Source organism: Coregonus clupeaformis, chromosome 4 (assembly GCF_020615455.1).
Source record: "Coregonus clupeaformis isolate EN_2021a chromosome 4, ASM2061545v1, whole genome shotgun sequence".
Taxonomy (NCBI): domain Eukaryota; kingdom Metazoa; phylum Chordata; class Actinopteri; order Salmoniformes; family Salmonidae; genus Coregonus; species Coregonus clupeaformis.
In genome coordinates this window covers 16,550,809-16,570,651 of record NC_059195.1, presented here as the reverse complement: position 1 = coordinate 16,570,651, position 19,843 = coordinate 16,550,809, and the positions used below count along the sequence as shown (strand labels likewise).

Here is a 19,843-nt window from a genome sequence, read left to right as displayed (position 1 = left end):
CCCAACATAACATATCAACCTAATTTGAGTGTCCCGGATTTATGTTTACTATGTCTAGTCTATGAGAAATGCTTCGCCAAGTCAGCAGTGTTCTTAAAAGCTGTGATTTTCTATTTGGAGTTGCAGTTAGTCTGATTGTAATAATAGCATGGAACAAAAATTGGTACTCTATTGTTCTTTATCATTCTTAATTAAAATATAGGTTGAAAATAATTAATGAACTCGTTACATGAAATGCAAATGAATATTTGCCCTATTTGAGTATTGGGGATTTTGTCAAAGCAAATATTATTGTAAACAAAGTGAATTACAATGCCATTTGAGAAAGGCTAGTATACCTACTGGTAACGACTTGATATGCATATTATTATATTTAAATATCAGTAGGCCTATGTTTTAGATTGGATTACTTGACATTTTCTTCAGTGAAACTGTATTCATGTGATTATTTCTCTTCGTCGTGCTTTTCCTTAGAATTAAATATATTTTTAATCTGTTAATGGTCTGAAATGTAGGCCTATTGCTCAGAACACGGATGTTCATCTTCAGAATTCCAGTTTGCAGATACTATAATCGGGGGAAATAATGACAGTTATCAGTCGCACCCACCAAGTGCCCATAAAAATATGTCCTCTGTTCTGGAAGATGATAATCATTGGTTGTACTATTATCATTTTCGCTGTTGATAGAGTATACCTTGAAGTATTTTTCGAATGTAATGCCAGATATATATTACTTGAAATTGGGCAATTTTAAAGGAGAGAAGTGCAGTTTTCCTAATAAGCTTTAATATTGTATAGAATTCTTCAAATCCAGAGATCCACTGTCAGATGCACATCGCAGACTAGATATTGCTCACCATGATGTCAGCGCTCGCATTTTCAAAACACATTTGTAAGTTGCTTGCTCTGCTTCGAGTTCAATTATGTAATTAGGTTGATAATCACAGTGACGGAATTTAACTACCTTTAATTTGTTATTCAGGTGGAGATTTTGAGCTGCCGGGGAACCGGCTAGTGGTGTTTTTGGTTTCAGATCATCCACAGCAGACGGACTCTATAACGTACATTGAAAAATAAAATGAAGCTCTGGATACTTGCTGCTTCTTCGTCACCCTCAATGAGTGGTGCGCAATGGATATTGGGGATGTATGTCCTTCTTTTTCATCACATGATTATCGATTAAGTAAGTGCAAATAATGCCTAATCGTCGTTAACTTAATCTCAATGCTGATTGAAATGTGGAGTCATTTATTCTTACTGTATAGCTACTGTCAACTCAACTGATCAACGTTCATGCATGCCCTGTGATATGGATCAGTGTGGTTTATTACGGGGTTTTTCCTCCGGAAACTGAGCCAATAACAAAGGGAAACAGCTTACTCTTTAGTCAGTCGTCAGTTCAGTTAAATCAAACGTGCTCGGGAAAATCATTGTTCAATGTCTATAGTCTTAATGGAAAACTGGCCGCACCCCCATCAACCTCGCTGGGAATTAAATTAATTGAAGGAGGCTATGTTAAATGTTAGGTTTATTTACAATGAAACTAGGCTACATTATTATGTTACACAGTAAATCAAACTGTTTAATTTAAAATGATTTGTTTGAATATCACGACAAAACTTGAGGCCGACGGATTTACCAACTACTGTGGTAAATTGCGTCTGTTGGCTGTTGGGCAAAATATTGTATAGAGGAGGTGATACATAGGGCTGCATGACTCCGTATTTAACACGGTATTATATCAACTATATACTTCCCATTAATGGCAACTGAGGGTGCATACTTTATTTATTGTATTGTGAGAGCTGGGCAATTAATTGGTCAGCCAAGGGACACCCAATCCGTGTTTTAGCCAAGCTATTGCATAATGTAGGCCTACTGTAGCTCAGTTGGTAGAGCATGGCGCTTGCAACGCCAGGGTTGTGGGTTCGTTTCCCACGGGGGGCCAGTATGAAAATGCTAAATCACTAAAATGTAAAAAAAAATGTACTCCTACTGAAAATGTACTGGACAAGAATTGGGAAAAAGGGTGACTTTAATTTGAAAGTAAGTTATAAATAAGTTAAATATAATCACACCATTGTCTAAACACAACCTGTTAAAATATGACACTTATATATATAAATCATTGCTTAACACTGCTGCCACAGCAGCCTCAAATGAATGACACATTATGTTTCATTCGTTTTGTTTAATAACCCACAAATTAATCATTTGGGGTTTTCTAAGGGTGTAGTGTTTTACATCGGTTGACAATCTAGCTGATTAGATACAATGATTATTATTTTGTAGGTTGATAACACACGTTCATGGTCAATCAATCAAATGTATTTATAAAGCCCTTTTTACATCAGCAGATGTCACAAAGTGCTGATGTACCCGCATCAAAAACGTTCAACACTATTGGTTGACTCAGGCCACACATAACGGTTTGTTATGTTATAGGCTACTTCGAGGCATTTTGTTTTTGGTCATGAAATGATTGCACAATAAAATGCTATATGGAGAGATGTTGCAGAGACAGCCCAATAGGACTCTGGTTTTACAAATATTAAGTTTAAGAAGGTGTTTATTTTCACAACAACATATTTACGCATGTAACATAGGCTAGACTAGTCATTGCTTTAAATGCATAAATTCAACCAGGACTTCTTTGCTCAGATGATTGAGACCACTAGCCATTGCAAGTGTTAAATATATGGCTAATTATGCGTATGAAAATTAAACATCAGTGTTATGCTAATTCAGCTCGCTTCAGCTGTGGCTCAGAGCACTTGAGACTGGCATGTAATCAAATGGACCTGTAAGTAATACATCTGTGCATGTGAACACCAAAAGACGCTGTCAATAATGAGTCAATCTATAACCGTTTGTTTTGAGATATCGAAATAATATCTAATGCGATATAAAACATCATTTTTCTGTTAAATATTACACCTCAAAGCTACACTTAAATGTATTCATACTGCTATTTCTGAACATTATTCTTTATTGTTGTAGTTTGATTCATTTGGATAAAACAGTTCTTAGATAATAACACTATACAGGCTGTTTCTTAATTTGGATAAAACAGTTCTTAGATAATAACACTATACAGGCTGTTTCTTAATTTGGATAAAACAGTTCTTAGATAATAACACTATACAGGCTGTTTCTTAATTTGGATAAAACAGTTCTTAGATAACAACACTATACAGTCTTAATGTTTAAATGAACAGCAGGCCTATCAACATAACAGGATCTAACCATAACCTATTTGTGATTGATAATAGAATAGGCTATTTCTTTATAATTAACAATTGCATTATTATTATTATTATTATTATTATTATTATTATTATCAAATAGGCTGGATTTAATTGTGTGTTGTTTCTTTTAAAGCAGACATTTTGGATGTTAGTGTTTATTTTGCTTATACCTTTCCCTGCTTCCTAAGCACTTAAAAAAATACATCTCAGAGCTGAATCTGCAGGATTTGTTGTTTTTCTCGAGTTTATCAGGTCCCTCGGACCCAACCCCAGGATCGCCAATAGGCATCATTCTTGGATAGAGTGGACCAATCAGCGATCGCCTTTGATGAATATTCATGAATCCCTGATTCAAACCTTTGAGCGAGTTTGTCTAGACCACTGCATCATGCCTAGACTTTTCACAGAGACAAACTACATTTTCTTATGAATGGGAAGAGAAAAAATCAGTACAGCTTAAATTGGGATCCATCCTTCACTGAGATCATAGAAGAAAACAAAAAAGGAAGAGGAGAGATCCGCCAGAAGAGATGACAATGACTACAATACCAGAAAGTCTTAATAGCCCTGTCTCAGGAAAAACCGTTTTCATGGAATTTGGGCCACCGAGTCAACAAATGTCGCCTTCCTCAATGTCTCACGGACACTATTCCATGCACTGTTTACATTCTGCGGGTCATACTCAACACGAGAGCTCGTACAGTCCAGCCTCATCATTTCCTAGATCTTTAGGTTATCCATACGTAAACTCCGTCGGCAGCCATTCCTCAAGTCCATATCTCAGTACAGTGCAATCGTATCAAAACAACTCGGCACTAACACAGACACGGTTAGAAGATACAGGTAAGCTTTAAACTTCATCCCTTTCGGCTCTATAATGTTCTTGGAACCTTTTGGTTTATGTTTTTCGGTCCAGCAAACACACTTTGGATTGGAAAAGCAACCCAGATGTTGGGGTATTAGGCTCGGTAATTATTTATTGCGTAATGCTATAAACAATGTATGCAATTAAGGGTCATTATACCTAAACCACTGCCTGTAAAACTTACACTGTGATGTTCATTGCTGTGCAGTGACGTTGGCGAGCTGTCTCCTTTGTAATTTTGCTATTGTCTCCCCTTCTCAGCACCAGAGACAGAGAAGAACACAGTTGTAGAAGGCGGAGAGGTGCGGTTCAATGGGAAAGGGAAAAAGATTCGCAAACCAAGGACTATCTATTCCAGTTTGCAGCTACAAACTCTAAACAGAAGATTTCAACAAACTCAATATTTGGCACTGCCAGAGAGAGCCGAGCTCGCAGCTTCGATGGGACTCACGCAAACACAGGCAAGTCAACGTTTGCTTTTACTTGTATTTCCTATAGGCCTAATGCTTGCAGTTTCATATACTTTTGACCACGTTAAACAATAGGCCACCAATTGGTTACATTGGCTATTTATTCTCTGTTTGTTTGGGTTATAAACAACTGTTGTCCTGATGTTATCGAATGTTTCGAATTGATTATTATCATGCAGATGTTCTATGAAAAAGCTTACAAATATTTCGAGGCTGGGCCTATGAATCGGCTACACATAATTCTGGGTAGCTATTTATTCTACTTCTGTTATTCTTCATAGCTTTTCAATTAGGCACTTAATGGTGTTCAGCAAGCATTTCGTCTTCATTCAATTGTTATTTAAAAAGTCCAAATGGTGCGTCACTGTCGCCTGGTCTAGAGTTTATTGAAATTGCCCAACTAGACAATCTTAATAACCATGGTTATCTCTCTCTTTTCAGGTAAAGATTTGGTTTCAGAATAAGCGATCGAAGTTCAAGAAACTGATGAAGCAAGGTGGTGGCACAATTGACACAAACACTTTAGCCCAATTTAATGGTCACGGACCTACGACTGGATCTCCGGTAGCACCGGTTTGGAGCTCACCGACCACCGTGAAAACATCCGTGGGTACACCAGGGTCTTACATTCCAAGTTACACCTCATGGTATCCAACTGCACACCAAGAGTCTATGCAGCAACCGCAACTCATGTGAACATAACTGTGAGCTGATAGACCTGCCCCGCCCTCTGTACTGCCATGGCCCATATCAGGAGATTTTGGGTCCACCACCCAGCGTGGCCTTTTACTGGCCCGCTGCAGCCATGCACAGATGTAATCCGGAGTTTGCTCTCAAAGTTGCCAACTGACATATTGACCTCTTCATACCAAACGACGGCACAGAGAATAGCCTGAGAGCCGAGAGACTGAAAAAGCACTGTCTGCGCCCAAGGGCAAGAAGTCCTTTCATGTCCACGACAGATACCGGAAATTGTTTTGACAAATGGGTTCTCAAGCTGCTGTTATTATCTTTTGTCACATTTTAATAGGCTATGTGTTAGACTAAATATATTGAGCTGTAACAAGTCAGTGAGAGTATATTTACGTATCCTATGTTTGATTTTAAGATTGGCTACATTTCTTATCCCAATGATGATCAAAATAGGCCTATAAGCCGCGTGTTACCAAGGCCTATCAGATGTAGGTCAACATGGTGATTTGACCATGACCTTAAAACCTAGCATTTAAACATACAAAAACCCCATTGGTCTATAATATAACTTTGACCAACAAATGTAGGCCAATCCAATTAATAATTTCAAAAATAGTCTCATCATTTTAATGGGCATGGAATCGAATCTTCAGTCCGTTCCTTAGTTTTCACAGCCCGAGTTGCACGCGCCCTTGCGCAAAGCTACCATGCTGTTTTTGTGTGTTAATTTAAGTTAAATTATTTCGTTTTTTTCTATGTCTGTATCTTTATTTAATATGCAGTGTGTTTGACTTATGAAACGACAACAACGTGTTGTTAATGCTGCACTGATGCAAGCAAAACTCCTCTTCTACGACGGAGCCCCAAACCATATGTTAAAAAGTTGAAATGAAGATTGGCTGCTTGAGAAGAGCATTAAGGTGATCACGATGATAAAGATATGGTTTGTCATTGTTTGTTATGTGTTGAGCGGGTGGATGTACATAATAAGGACAAGATAATAGGCATTTTTCAGCTTTGGTTTGTGCTGTAAACGATATGTTGTGAAATAGGATTTTTATGTGTTCATTAAGATGAATGTGTTTAGCAGTCTAGAAATATTTAGTTTTGTATTGATCACTTTAATTTATTGCTTTGTTTTATGAAAGTTATGTACATAATGTTGAAAACAGTAAAACGATGATTTAAAAGGCCAGTATAACGTGTCAGACTCCTTACCGGCTATGTGTTGTAGGCCACAACTTTCTAATTTCCATATAAGTCCATGTAGGCCAGGGATATGACTTATATTTAAAACTAATACAGAGGTACAATGTGATCAAATAAAGCCTATATGGTTATTCATTTTCATTAGTCTACAATGTGCAGCATTGGCCGTATAGCCTACACGTGATTACGCATAGGCGTTCAGCATTTCTACATTTTAGGCCCTGGGATAGGCCTATCAGTTTTTCATAATCACTTACTGTGAGTGCTGTATATAGCCATGCTGGAGACTTGTCAATTCAGACCTGACCCGATTAATTATGTGTCAGTTTCTATAACATTGTAATTCCTTCAACAATATAGCGCTTGTTTCTTCTCAGTTTCATTTAGCCGCTATAAGCTCCTTTCTAGTCTTCTGTGGTTCCAACAAACACCGTTTTCATCGATGAATAGAGGAGAGAGCAATGGTGTGTGTTAAGTGAATAATTGGGCGAGAGGCAGGTGCTGCAAAAAGACTGGTTGGTCGAGGAGGTGGGGGGAGTTTAAATGTAGATAAGTAAAAGTGAAAAGTTCAAAGGGGCTCTTGTTTGGGTTTGATGGTTTAACTGCGCTTTTACAGAAAATTCTGAAGCACCCGATGAGCTGAGGAAAGGACCAATTGAGTGAAAACACTACAGGCCTACGGTAGACAATAGACTGCCAATATCATCCCCTGCAGCACCATGCAGATATACACCCATTCCAGACGTCCATTTCATAAATACAAGGCCTATATATCCTATATCTCAAATATACCAAATAAAATATATACTTCAGAAAAAACGGCGTGTTATGTTCCTCGAGTTGTTTATGACAAAACAAAATATTTTCCATAATGCAAAAAAGTGCGTGTATGGAGCATTCCCCATTAATATTAAAATGTTAGTGTTTATTCAGGAAAATAAGCAAAAATAAGTGTTAGTCTTGGTTTTATGTTGTCATCAGGTTATCGTTAAATCAACTAATTGGGCCTATTATACATAACAAATCATTTAAATGTTTATCCATCAATGATATTATAGGCTAGCCTATATGTGCCTTTCACTCTTTTCTCTGTGTAAAAATTAATCTTTATGTTTTCCACATTCACTTGGTATTACTAGGCCTATATAGGCTACTTTTTATGAGAAGTATAGCCTGGAAATAATCAACCTTAAAATGTTAGAGTGAGGTGTCTGCAACATAAATATACTCTCCCTCTCCCTCCGAAAGGCGCAGCTGCACGTCCAAGAGGTTCAGTGCTATTTCACTCTATTCTCCCCTTGATTATGAGCCGAGCCCATCAAACCCAACATAATTACAGTAATTTGCCCTTATTTATTCTAATGCAGTTTCTCATCTCTGGGGTAATTATAAGCACTTTTTTCGCACGGGGAATATTTCAGCGTTAACAAAAGAGACACTAAAATAAATTTGCTGCGCAATGAAAAACGTGAAATAGGTGAGCTGCTGTCTCTCCGCTATTCCTTTACATGTAAGGCTGGCAAATTGCTTGCAGGTGTATAGCACGGGATTGTCTATGCGAAGAGGGTTCAATATTAGCAAAGCACAATGTAAGAGTAATGAAGGCAGTGGCTAAATTACAGAAAGAGAGGAGGCTTATTCTATGCCAGGTCCCTTCCCAATCCATAGGCTATAGAGTACCCATTTCCTGATGTAAATATAGAATCAGTCATAGCATAGCGAGTATTGTCTCCGGAAGATTAATCGAGAATCCTTGTTTTTTCCCCCAATTTTCGTGCACGTTTTTAATAATAAAAAAAACCCAGTGGATTCGATTCCCGGGACAACTAAAACGTAAAATGTATGCACGCATTACTGTAAGTCGCTTTGGATAAACTCGTCTGCTAAATGGCATATATTAGATGAGTATTATATACAGACGTTTATGACAATAAAATAACTCGTTACAGATAGTCCATTATGGACAAAATAACGACATTGTTTAGTCTAATTTCTATGTTTTCCAGTTGTCTAGAAGAGGCTACTTGTAACACATTACCATTTGACATGCGTGCATAATTTAGGCTTTTCCAGAAATGCTGTCCAATTAAATTGAAAATAGATTTGTAATATTTCAATGAATAGGCCTACAATTAATTACTAACTATATATCCGTTTGATTGTTATAGCCTAAAAATCGTGATGTCTGCATTAAACTATCAATTAGGCCTAATGGAATCTTGGTGAATACTAAATAGGCTATCCACCCCCAAAAAACGTTTAAAAGTTTAAACATCAAATTGACAAATAAATAAAATAACGGTCCATAGGCTATATACTTACCTTAATCTCTAAAAAGGAAGCATGCAGAATCTCTCTTTGACAGGATTAAAAGATTCCCTGATTTAGATAAAGGCAGATAAATGAGAGTAGCATCCTGAAGCATGGGCATAGGTTGAGCGCTTGAATCCCATAAGCTGTTGCCCATGAAGTGTTAAGTACTATAACAGCACAGCTCGGAATATGACTGAACATTTCTGCTTTATTTCCCCTTTTTATAGCTGATGGAAAAAATTGTAGATTATTAGCATAAATGTTTACTCATCATTACGCTGATGACATTGTGCACTCGAGATCTTGGTAATCTTTGGGAAAATTATGAGTAATTTTTAAAAATGTAAAGCAGCAGTTACCATGCAATTCAGGCTAATTCTGCGTAGGCTCCACACAGATATAATTATCGTCGAGTCAAGATGGTATGCTAAAACCTATGCATTGATATTCCAATTTATTATGTACATACAACTTTGACAATGTTGATGCTTGAAATAGCCTGAAATTGTTTTGTGCAAAAATTACAACCCATATTAGGACATCTAAAATTGCGAAGAATTATATAGTAATTGCAGGCTTTCAGATCGGAAAGCGCCAGAATGCTCAAACTAGAGCAAATGTGGATGTGATTACAGATCAGGGTATAAATTAGGATAGGGGGTATGGCATTTTCAAGTTGCCTACAGGATTCCGGAAGTATAAAGCCACATCATTTCTAGTCGGTGAGGATGAGACATGGATGCAGGGCGCAATAAGAAAAAAACATATCATGATTGTCATTAACCATTGTTTGCTCAAGACATATTTTTATTTGACATATATGCACTTCAACCACCAAATAGACAGAGAAAAATGTTATTAAATCAGTCAGATTTACTTTAATTGATCCCGTGCGTAATGGCTACATTTGCTTCCATAAGTTAACATTATTATTCTTGTGTAGACAGAGGAAAGACTGGAAAATGCTGCAATGTCAGCTAAGGGCATGTGGTCTGAGGACCTTTCCGAAGCAGGTGAATTAGTGCATGTCTTTTATAGAGATTCTTGTTCCATCCAATGTCTACATAGGGAGACAGTCAAAGTCAACGCCAGTATAATTACGTACATTACGCACGCACTAGCTCATCGCATGTGAAATGTGTAAATCTTACTAAATGTAAAGTACCACTTATTAAGCATATATAAGCATGTATTTATCCAATCAATGCATATATATATATATATATATATATATATATATATATATATATATATATATATATATATATATATATATATATATTTCACTGCAGTCTACAATCAAATGTGTGTTATATTGTTTCTTGCTGCTCAGGCCCACTCAACATGTGGTAGGCCGGCTATCCCGAGGGACTCCTCATATCAAGATAAAGCAACGACAGCCCCAGGGAGAATGTTCCATCTTGTAATGTGGCAATCACTGACAAGGTACATCCTTATGCAAAACGATTCCACGTTATGTGGCTTATGATCACTCATCCATAAAAAGCAACAGGACGACGTGATGATCAAACCTAGCAAACGCTCGTCCATTGGGATAGATAGGCCTTCAAAGCTATGTATTTTACATCCCTTTAGAGAACAGAGTGAATAAAATATAAATAAACGTAATAAAATCTTTATTTTGCATCTAAGAAAATCCAGATTTTACCCTTACATTTCAAAATAGAGGATAGGCCTACTATCTGGAATGTATTTGTAAACTTGGCTATGAGATAAAGTAGATAACATTTAGCTAAGAATAAGATCTCATAAAGTTGTCATTATAAATAAATAGAAAAGGTGTTTACTAGCCTAGTCTACGATGGGAAAATCTAGGTCGATCCGCACATGAGAACCGATGAGAAGAGCGTTGTGTTGTGTGAGTGAACAAGATGTGAGAAATGTTTCCATGTTGTTTAGCTTCAGGCGGTCTTGGGTCTAGTTTTTTTGATTGGGCTGAGTTCATAAAACGTCTGGAGAGCGGCGCTCGACTCCAGAGAGTCTGAGGGGTTGAGCTCAGTCATACGCCCTCATCTTTCCTTTTGCATGCCAAGGCGTGTTGCGTGCCTTTGAATGCTCCAGCGCTCTCTGAGCCCCGGGCACCGTGTCTCGGCTCTGTTAATCATCTTGTCTCTATCAGGTTCCCAGAACCATACCCAGCTAGATTTAACGCGTCTATAAACCATGAGTTAAGAAGACGAAACAATTTGCAGCTAATAAAGAATACAAATGCATAACCAAATGGTGGTATTTTAATATGCTTATGACTTAAGCTACGTCCTTCCAAAAGCTTGTCGAGCACATCATACCTGCGACCTTCATCAAATTTTGTGAGCTACGTTGAAAGATTTACAAGGGTTAAAAACATGTATTTGACGGACCGAGAACTCTTCTGGCGCCGTGTTATTGAATGGAGGTGGAGTAGGTTCCTTCTCTCAGTAGGCTAAATAAGAGAGCGCCATTGAAGTATGCTTATTGATAGGCTATAAACACGTAAAGAACCGGGCTAAGCTTTAATGCAAAAAAAAAAACTTAAAATGTAGAAAAACACCATGTACACAGAAAACATATTTTATTTAAATAACGTCTTATCATATAATTATAAAGGAAACACTGCTAACCATAAAAATAAATTAAAGACAATATACCATCCAAATATTATTCAAGTTCATTAGAATATGGGACAATCAGTAGCTTACAAAGGATAAGAAGGTATTTGTCCCTAATATAAACAACAACAAAAATATGACAGGAGGGCATTTCAAAAGAATGTTATGAAATATGCTCAAAGACGAACTCTGACACCTTACAAAAGAAAACAACAGTAAAGAATAGGCCCTATAGAAATCTGGGTTCATGTAAAACATTGATCTCATCATACAACAAAACTGAGGTCATTGTCAAAAGGCACGATACAGCTGAAAATTGTGCTAGATGTGACAGTTGTTCACATCCTGCAATTAACTTTTTACTTGCACTGACGCAAAAGTAACGCCCGCGCGTAAAAGAAAGCAACTTACTCTGTGAATGCTTTGGATATTAGTGGTTCATACATCGCATACATTAAAATAAACTAAATAAATAAATACAAAAAATAACTGTACAAATCTGTAGTCTGCCATTTTCCGGTGTGAGGACGGTGACCTTCTGAATTACCCTGGCACCTATACATGAAGTTGGCCAACGTTGCGCGTAAAGTTCGCTTTGTGAGGTCTGTGAAAATGTATCATTAACTTTTTTTAATGTTTCACCAGTATTAAAATATTGTCCCAGCGCTCAAGGCGGAGTTGTGGTGGTTCTGGACACGTGGGACAGATTGAAGATGTGTTGCAGAGTTCGTTGATGAGTACCAAGAATAGTTTGCCAAGAAAGAAGGCGCAGTCGTATTTGGAGGGCTGCTGCTCTGAGGTAAACTGGAGTTTACATTGTTCATTATTTGATTTTGTGGAAAGTCCCAGGCATTGGCGGGTGGAGAGTTACACTGGGGAGACTCGCTGGAGGCCACATGTTGCTCAGGGGGGATTTCTCCACTTTTCCACAACTTCTTGAACTTGGAGCGACGGTTCTGGAACCAAATTTTCACCTGAAAAGGAACATTGTTACTATTGTTCTGAACCTAAAGCTTATTTCAAAACGTATCCTAACAAGAGTCAAACTATACACAACAAATGCTGGATCAAGATAAATAGCAGTCCAAAGTAAAATGGCATGCTTATATAAAATAAGTAGCTAGCCTGAGACTGATCATAATATTCACAGATTGATGGGGGATTTGACAGCAACTGGATGCATTGCAAAGTTGCACTAACCTGGGTTTGTGTAAGGCCCATTGAGGCTGCCAGCTCGGCTCGCTCCGGTAAAGCCAAGTACTGTGTCTTTTGGAATCTCCGTTGAAGGGCGGCCAGTTGGAAGCTTGAATAAATAGTTCGAGGTTTCCTGACCTTCTTTGGTTTTCCGTTAACCATTCGGATTTCAGGTTCACTTTCTTCTTTCTCTGAGAAATACATGTAAGAACAATTATAAAAAATGCATCACATTTTTTTATCTTAATATAATTAAAATAGAATAGAATACGAATAGGAAAACATTGGGATTTTATTTACCTGCATCCGTTGGAGTCGGTGAAGAACTCGAACCATAGGAGCCGTAGGTGCCATAAGAGGAGTTGAAACCAAGATCGTATGATTTGTTATTGTATTGAACGCTGCTCATGGCACTGCTGTGGTACTGGTAAGTCCCGAGTTGGCCATATGGAGACCCTGCGCAGTGTCCAGGCTGTTGGCTATTGTAAAAGCTGCTGTCCGTCGCCGTCGATACTGGTAAAGTTGGGGACTCCTGCGATTTGTGCAAACTGTGGTAACTGTTCGAGGTAATCTGGTTCGAATGCATATCTGTATTTAGAATGTCAAAAACTCCAGTCATTTTATCGGCAAAGTTGCACAAGTAAATGTGGTTGAAGCAATGCAATTGAAAACGTCAATTTGCAAAGAATGCTTAAATCTCGTAGATTAAATTAGTTTTGAGTGTAAAATGGCATCCCCATGAACTTTACCTAAAAACGACGAAGGTGTGCCCCTCTCACAGTGGTCTGTGATTGTCTGCTATAGGATGCTAGCGGGCGGGCATTTATCCAGTATCACGTGGGAGGTAGAGCTGGTATTTCAGAGGCAGCCAATGAGTACTGGGTGCATGTCTGACAACTCCTCAGATTTTCAGAGTCCACTATTTACTTATCCCGCTTGTTTGCCTTGCACCGATTGACAAATGAAAAAACTATTTAACAATATTTCCTAAACTAAACTGCTAAAGCATAGGCTATAGAAAATGGGATAACAAATATTTGTAAAATATTTAGCTGTTATTGATCTGTTATTGAGACGTGCTGTTTGAAAAACCTTCTGGAAGCCCAAACAGCCTCTGTTAATTCCGAACTTGAGATACGTGCGTAATGTACGTTTTGCGTAAATGTTCTACTAATATGACCGCACAATTTACGCACGTATATATCTACGTTAGAATTCGACCCTAAGTGAGTTGAAATTGTATTTATATGGTTCAAGATTGTATTTGTGGTCCTCTGAAGCTCAGCTGGTAGAGCACGGCGCTTGTAACGCCAAGGTAGTGGGTTCGATCCCCGGGACCACCCATACACAAAAATGTATGCACGCATGACTGTAAGTCGCTTTGGATAAAATCGTCTGCTAAATGGCATATTATTTGTTTTAAAAGATTTCAAAGACAATAGTTTTACTGTACATTATCATATTTCAACGATAAGTATAGGACATAATGGCATCTGTGCACCACCTGTCTGCGCCCAAAAAGAAACATGCAAAAAAAGACCAACACACACACACACACACACACACACACACAGCCTTCTTAACATTTTAGGCTACTACTCACCAGATTGAGGTGTATGCCTAAACGTCACAGCAATGAAAATATAAGGATGAGAGGATGTCAGATCCTGAGAATGTTCTCTTCACCTTTTGGTTTTGGGCGTGGAGGTTATGATTGACAAGGAGCCTTAAATGTAGAACCCCTGGGCTGCCATCACCAATATACTACTACTGCCTGTAGCCCTCTGGAGACGGTCATGGTAGACCAGCGTCCTCATGTGGTGGCAGAATATAGATTGTGACGTTTTTCTCGTTGAAACGGTGATGCCTGATATCACTTATAGATTAAATGGGCTATAGGCCTACTGAACCACCAGCCGAGCAACCTCCAAAAACGGCACCCACTTCGAACCCTATAGGCCTACTAGGACATGGAGGCGAGTTACCTACACGGAGAAGAACGGTAGAAGAGACAAGGATGTTGGGGGATACCATATCGCAGAAGCAGCTGGTTTGTATCAAGCAAGTTTCTATCCCCATCTTGGTCAACATTTCTTGCGGCACTTGCAGGTCATTTTCCACTGCAAGATGACAGCATGTTCACCCTGATGGCCCACAGACATTTACTGCACTTAATATATATATTTTTAGGCTTCTTCAGTCATTTTTTATTGAATGTATAAGCTATTTGATCTCTGTAAAGACATCTCAGTAATGCGAAAAATATGTATTGTTTTCCCAGAGAACATAACTGAAGTATCAGCCGCTTCCTCTATTTGAAGTGATACCTATTCTGTCCTCTAAAACTTACATGAACGTATCTTCTACCCCTGTCAGAAGACTATTTAGACTATTTATACCAGGGTTCTACAATTCCGGTCCTGGAGGGCCGAAACACTTCTGTTTTTTATTTCTACCTTGTAGTTAATTGCACTCGCCTGGTGTCCCAGGTCTGAATTAGCCCCTGATTAGAAGGAGAGGATGAAAAACAGAGGTGTTTTGGCCCTCCAGGACCGGAATTGAAGAACCCTGATTTATACACTTTTCACCAGGCAGCGTGACATGATCATGAGTGACATTGCAGCTACTAGGCAAGCATAAACATTGGAAGATTGTGATCTGTTGCCACACCTGCATTCACATTGATCATGGTATAAATATACCACAATGATGTAGTGAGTGGGTGGTACAGTACAAATGAAGTTTATTTCCAAAACGCTATATCAGGAAAAAAATAAACATTTGTGTTTTTTCATCAGAAATGATTGCTTATGTGTGTGTAAAATATTGCACTTTTTTTTTTGTTCTCAGATTTTTAATTCATAGATTTTAGATGTGTATGAAATAATTGTTTTGTTGTTGCAAAACGCTATATATCCATTGTTTAGCTGGAATGGAATGTTCATATCCTTTATATTTGACTGTGATATCTTGTTGTATCCATAAAATTAGCTCAGTTGGTAGAGCATGGTGCTTGCAACGCCAGGGTTGTGGGTTCGATTCCCACGGGGGGCCAGTATGAAAATGTATGCACTCACTAACTGTAAGTCACTCTGGATAAGAGCGTCTGCTAAATTACTAAAATGTAAATGTAATAGGGATCTCTATGGTTGTCTCACCTAGCTATCTTAAGATGAATGCACTTACTGTAAGTCACTCTAGACAAGAGAATCTACTAAAATGTCAAATGTAATATTTTACATACAGATCTCATATTACTGTACTGAATTTTATTTATTTAAATATTGATGTCACAGATGTATCATTTGTAGAGTTATTTATTTAAAAATGTAGTTATCTGTTGCATTAGACTGTGTAAAACCTAGCAGGTCTACTTATTTCTCTGAGAGTGAGATGGATATATAGCATTTAGCAAAAAAACAACATTATTTATCTCTCTGAAATGAAACCATCAAGTGATAGATTTTAAACAAATACATGTCTGTCATTGAACAACCCCATGCCATAATTGGATAGTGAGAAAACACACTAATCTCTTTCATAATTTCTTTAAACAATAAAAGCTCATTTACCAACATTTCTGAAAATGTAGCGTTTTGGAATGAAACTCTTCAAATCATTCTGTTCTTTTGACGAGGGCACTCCACACCTCTATTATGAAATCATCTTGGTTGATTACATGTAGGCCTATATGTCCTTTCAAAGACAACCACACCTGGCATAGTTGCTGTGGCAAGCAACTCATAGCGCTATACCATTTACTTCCTATCTGAGAATTGATGCATGAGGACATTAAGATAGCAATAAGACAACAAATAATATTGTCAATAATTTTTGTGCATTATTTGGTTGTTCAGAGTGGCCCAAATTTGCCCTCTAGGGGTCAGTATCATCTCATTTAGCCAACAGATTCTTGAAATAATGTCTTCTGTTTTACTGTAGGCAGGCAGTCATACACATTCCAATTGCCCTTGATATAAAGAACACCCCATGCATCACAGCATTTAATGTTGATATGAGACTATGTGCATATGATCATAAAAGTAAGGTTATGGCTATGAACAGTATATTATATGAAATTCAGTAGTAACTGTGTTGAGACTCCTTCAGTTGTTGCCCTTACTGCAGTAACAGGGCGATATGGTTGTGAAGAAATGAAACCCTGGAGCATACAGCAACAGTTGCAGTTCTTAAAGTGAGCACGAGAAGGGGGTGACATGGGGAGCTCTGAGGTACCAGAAAGCATGAGAAAAAATAAAATAAAATCACCTTTATAATAAAGCATTGCATGCATATCATCACATTTGCATAGTGCAGGGTTTTCCAAGCTCGGTCCTGGGGACCCCAAGGGGTGCACGTTTTGGTTTTTACCATAGCACAACACAGCTGATTCAAATAATGAACTCATCATCAAGCTTTGATTATTTGAATCAGCTTTGTAGTGCTAGGGCAAAAACCAAAATGTGCACCCCTTGGGGTCCCCAGGACTGAGTTTGGGAAACGCTGGCGTAGTGGCATAGAGCAGAAGAGCAGAGGCGCTTACAGAAGTTTCACACATGGGGGAACATTTTAGTAGCCTAGGGCCCAGGAAAAATGTGGCCTTTTATAAATGCATTTCATGCAATTCTGCGTCATTTTACATGACTGGAGACTTTGGCAGAATCTTTTTTAATACCACACAAATGATCAAAATGACAGGCTACTTTGACACTGTCAAACAGATAATCTGAGATCAATAAAAACGACCTTGTCTTGAATCCATCAATAGCCTAGGCCAGGGGTGTCAAACTCATTCCATGGAGGGCCTAGTGTCTGCTGGCTTTTGGTTTTTCCTTTCAATTAAGACCTAGACAACCAGGTGAGGGGAGTTCCTTACTAATTAGTAACCTTAAATCGTCAATCAAGTACAAGGTAGGAGTGAAAACCTGCAGAGAATGAGTTGGACACGTGGCCTAGGCCTAGGTATGTGGAGACATATTGTAGGCTGCAATATGAGGAGGAAACGGTGGAGCATGTGTTATATTGTAAATATGTTGAAGAGAGGAAAAGATTGAAGTGTAGGATCATTGAAGTTGGACGGGGTTGGGGGGATTTGGAAGGGATTTTGGGGATGGGGGAGGGTCTATTAGAAGTTAGTAGGGCTCTTTTTTATTTTCTCAGAAGCACTGAGTTAGGTAGGAGGATTTAGAAATGTTGTAAACTGTGATTGACCACACACTCCAGCACAGTAGGTGGCGGCATGCACCTTTAATGTTTGTTTGCAGACCGCCATTATATCATAGAAGAAGAAGAAGAAGAAGAAGAAGAAGAAAATTATAGTCCTAAAAATGCTTTCCAGTTTCACTGACTCACCCAATGATGTGCAGCTCACTCGCAGGTGATGGCCGGTCTGTGCTTTCATGTCAAAAGTTTATACCTCTCTTGTTTTACTTTGCAAAACAATATTTGGAAGTTGATCAAATATTTTGGTAGCCTACAGCAGACAGATTAGTCTCATATTTTAAGCAGGAGCCATTTGCTTTCGAACTTGTGTTTTCCTGCAATTGTAGGCTATTTGAAATATTGGGAAAGGCCTTGTTATTGGGCTACACACAATCCACAGCTAGTGAATTGCATTCTAGAAAGGGAATCGCATTCTAGTTCTGTGAGAGATACAGGCGCGCTTCTCACACAGCCACGCGTTGGTCTCAAAAATAGGTTTGAATGTTGCGCAAACCGTACGCCCGGGCCGGCCTACCCGAATCAACTCTTAGAATATCCGGCCCGGGGCCTAAGGCACTGCAGTGCTAGAGGCGTCGCTACAGACCCGGGTTCGATCCCGGGCTGTGTCGCAGCACTCCGCGACCAGGAGACCCATAAGGCGGTGCACAATTGGCCCAGCGTCGTCCGGGTTTTGCCGGCCGGGATGTCCTTGTCCCATCGCGCTCTAGCGACTCCTTGTGGCGGGCTGGGCGCATGCACGCTGACTCGTGTCGCCAGTTGTACGGTGTTTCCTCCGACACATTGGCTGGCTTCCGGGTTAAGTGAACAGTGTGTCAAGAAGCAGTGCGGCTTGGCAGGGTCGTGTTTCGGAGGACGCATGGCTCTCGACCTTCGCCTATCCCGAGTCTGTACGGGAGTTTCAGCGATGGGACAAGACTGTAACTACCAATTGGATATCACGAAATTGGGGAGAAAAAGTGGTAAAAAGTACAAAACATATATTATAAAAATGAAAAGAGTATCCGGCCCGGGATGAAAATCAACTTTTTCACATTACATGCCACGAGATGTACCGGATCCGGCCAAATAGGTTCCGGAACGAAACAGTCCAAAACGGAGAGGCGCCATGTTCGCGTTTTTTCCGAAAATTGGGCTACTTTGAAAATGATGTCGTGGGTGAAAATGTATTGGTTGCAGGTGTTTGAGCTACTTCTAAGTTGCACTGCAGCCGCTATGGCATTTCTCTTAAAAAATGTAAAATCTATTTCACTGTGACCTGCTGCTGCTGATTATCAGGCAGTGCGGCAGGCTGAGTGAGTGAGTGTGTGTTGAGAGAGCACTGCAGCATGCAGCTTAGGCCACTACTGGCTGAGTCGGGTGAGTGAGAGGAGACTAAGCAGCACGTCCTGACAACTTTTTACCAGTTGTAGGTAGGCTATTTAACTTAACTGTTTAGCTATTTAACCCTGCCGTGCCTTATTGCTTAATCGTAGCAGTCAAACGAGTTAAATCAACATCCATTGATGGAAAAACATCTGGCGAGTTTAATAAGGGCAAATTATAATTTATCTTGCGACATATTCAAATTAGTTTATTACGTCATGTCATAGTTCGCAATAATTATTATTTTGATGAAAAGTGCATTTTGCTTCTAACGTAGTTACAAGTTACAGTGGGGAGAACAAGTATTTGATACACTGCCGATTTTGCAGGTTTTCCTACTTACAAAGCATGTAGAGGTCTGTAATTTTTATCATAGGTACACTTCAACTGTGAGAGACGGAATCTAAAACAAAAATCCAGAAAATCACATTGTATGATTTTTAAGTAATTCATTTGCATTTTATTGCATGACGTAAGTATTTGATACATCAGAAAAGCAGAACTTTAATATTTGGTACAGAAACCTTTGTTTGCAATTACAGAGATCATACGTTTCCTGTAGGTCTTGACCAGGTTTGCACACACTGCAGCAGGGATTTTGGCCCACTCCTCCATACAGACCTTCTCCAGATCCTTCAGGTTTCGGGGCTGTCGC

The 19,843-nt window shown here is 38.9% G+C and overlaps 2 protein-coding genes across 2 annotated transcripts; one reads left to right on the top strand and one right to left on the bottom strand.

Moving 5' to 3' along the window:
• The first annotated feature begins 807 nt into the window (after window positions 1-807).
• Window positions 808-7,252, top strand: LOC121552435 (homeobox protein Dlx1a). Its single transcript, XM_041865372.1, has 5 exons — window positions 808-894; window positions 985-1,185; window positions 3,503-4,093; window positions 4,377-4,576; window positions 5,027-7,252. The coding sequence occupies exons 3-5, from the start codon at window positions 3,781-3,783 to the stop codon at window positions 5,279-5,281; spliced, it is 768 nt and encodes a 255-aa protein (XP_041721306.1). The 5' UTR covers window positions 808-894; window positions 985-1,185; window positions 3,503-3,780; the 3' UTR covers window positions 5,282-7,252.
• Window positions 7,253-11,355: 4,103 nt separating this feature from the next.
• On the bottom strand, window positions 11,356-13,391 carry LOC121556126 (homeobox protein Dlx2a-like). Its single transcript, XM_041870018.1, has 3 exons — window positions 12,904-13,391; window positions 12,610-12,794; window positions 11,356-12,383 (listed from the first exon to the last, which is right to left on the bottom strand). Exons 1-3 carry the CDS (start codon window positions 13,220-13,222, stop codon window positions 12,057-12,059), a joined length of 831 nt encoding a protein of 276 aa, XP_041725952.1. The 5' UTR covers window positions 13,223-13,391; the 3' UTR covers window positions 11,356-12,056.
• Window positions 13,392-19,843: the final 6,452 nt, after the last annotated feature.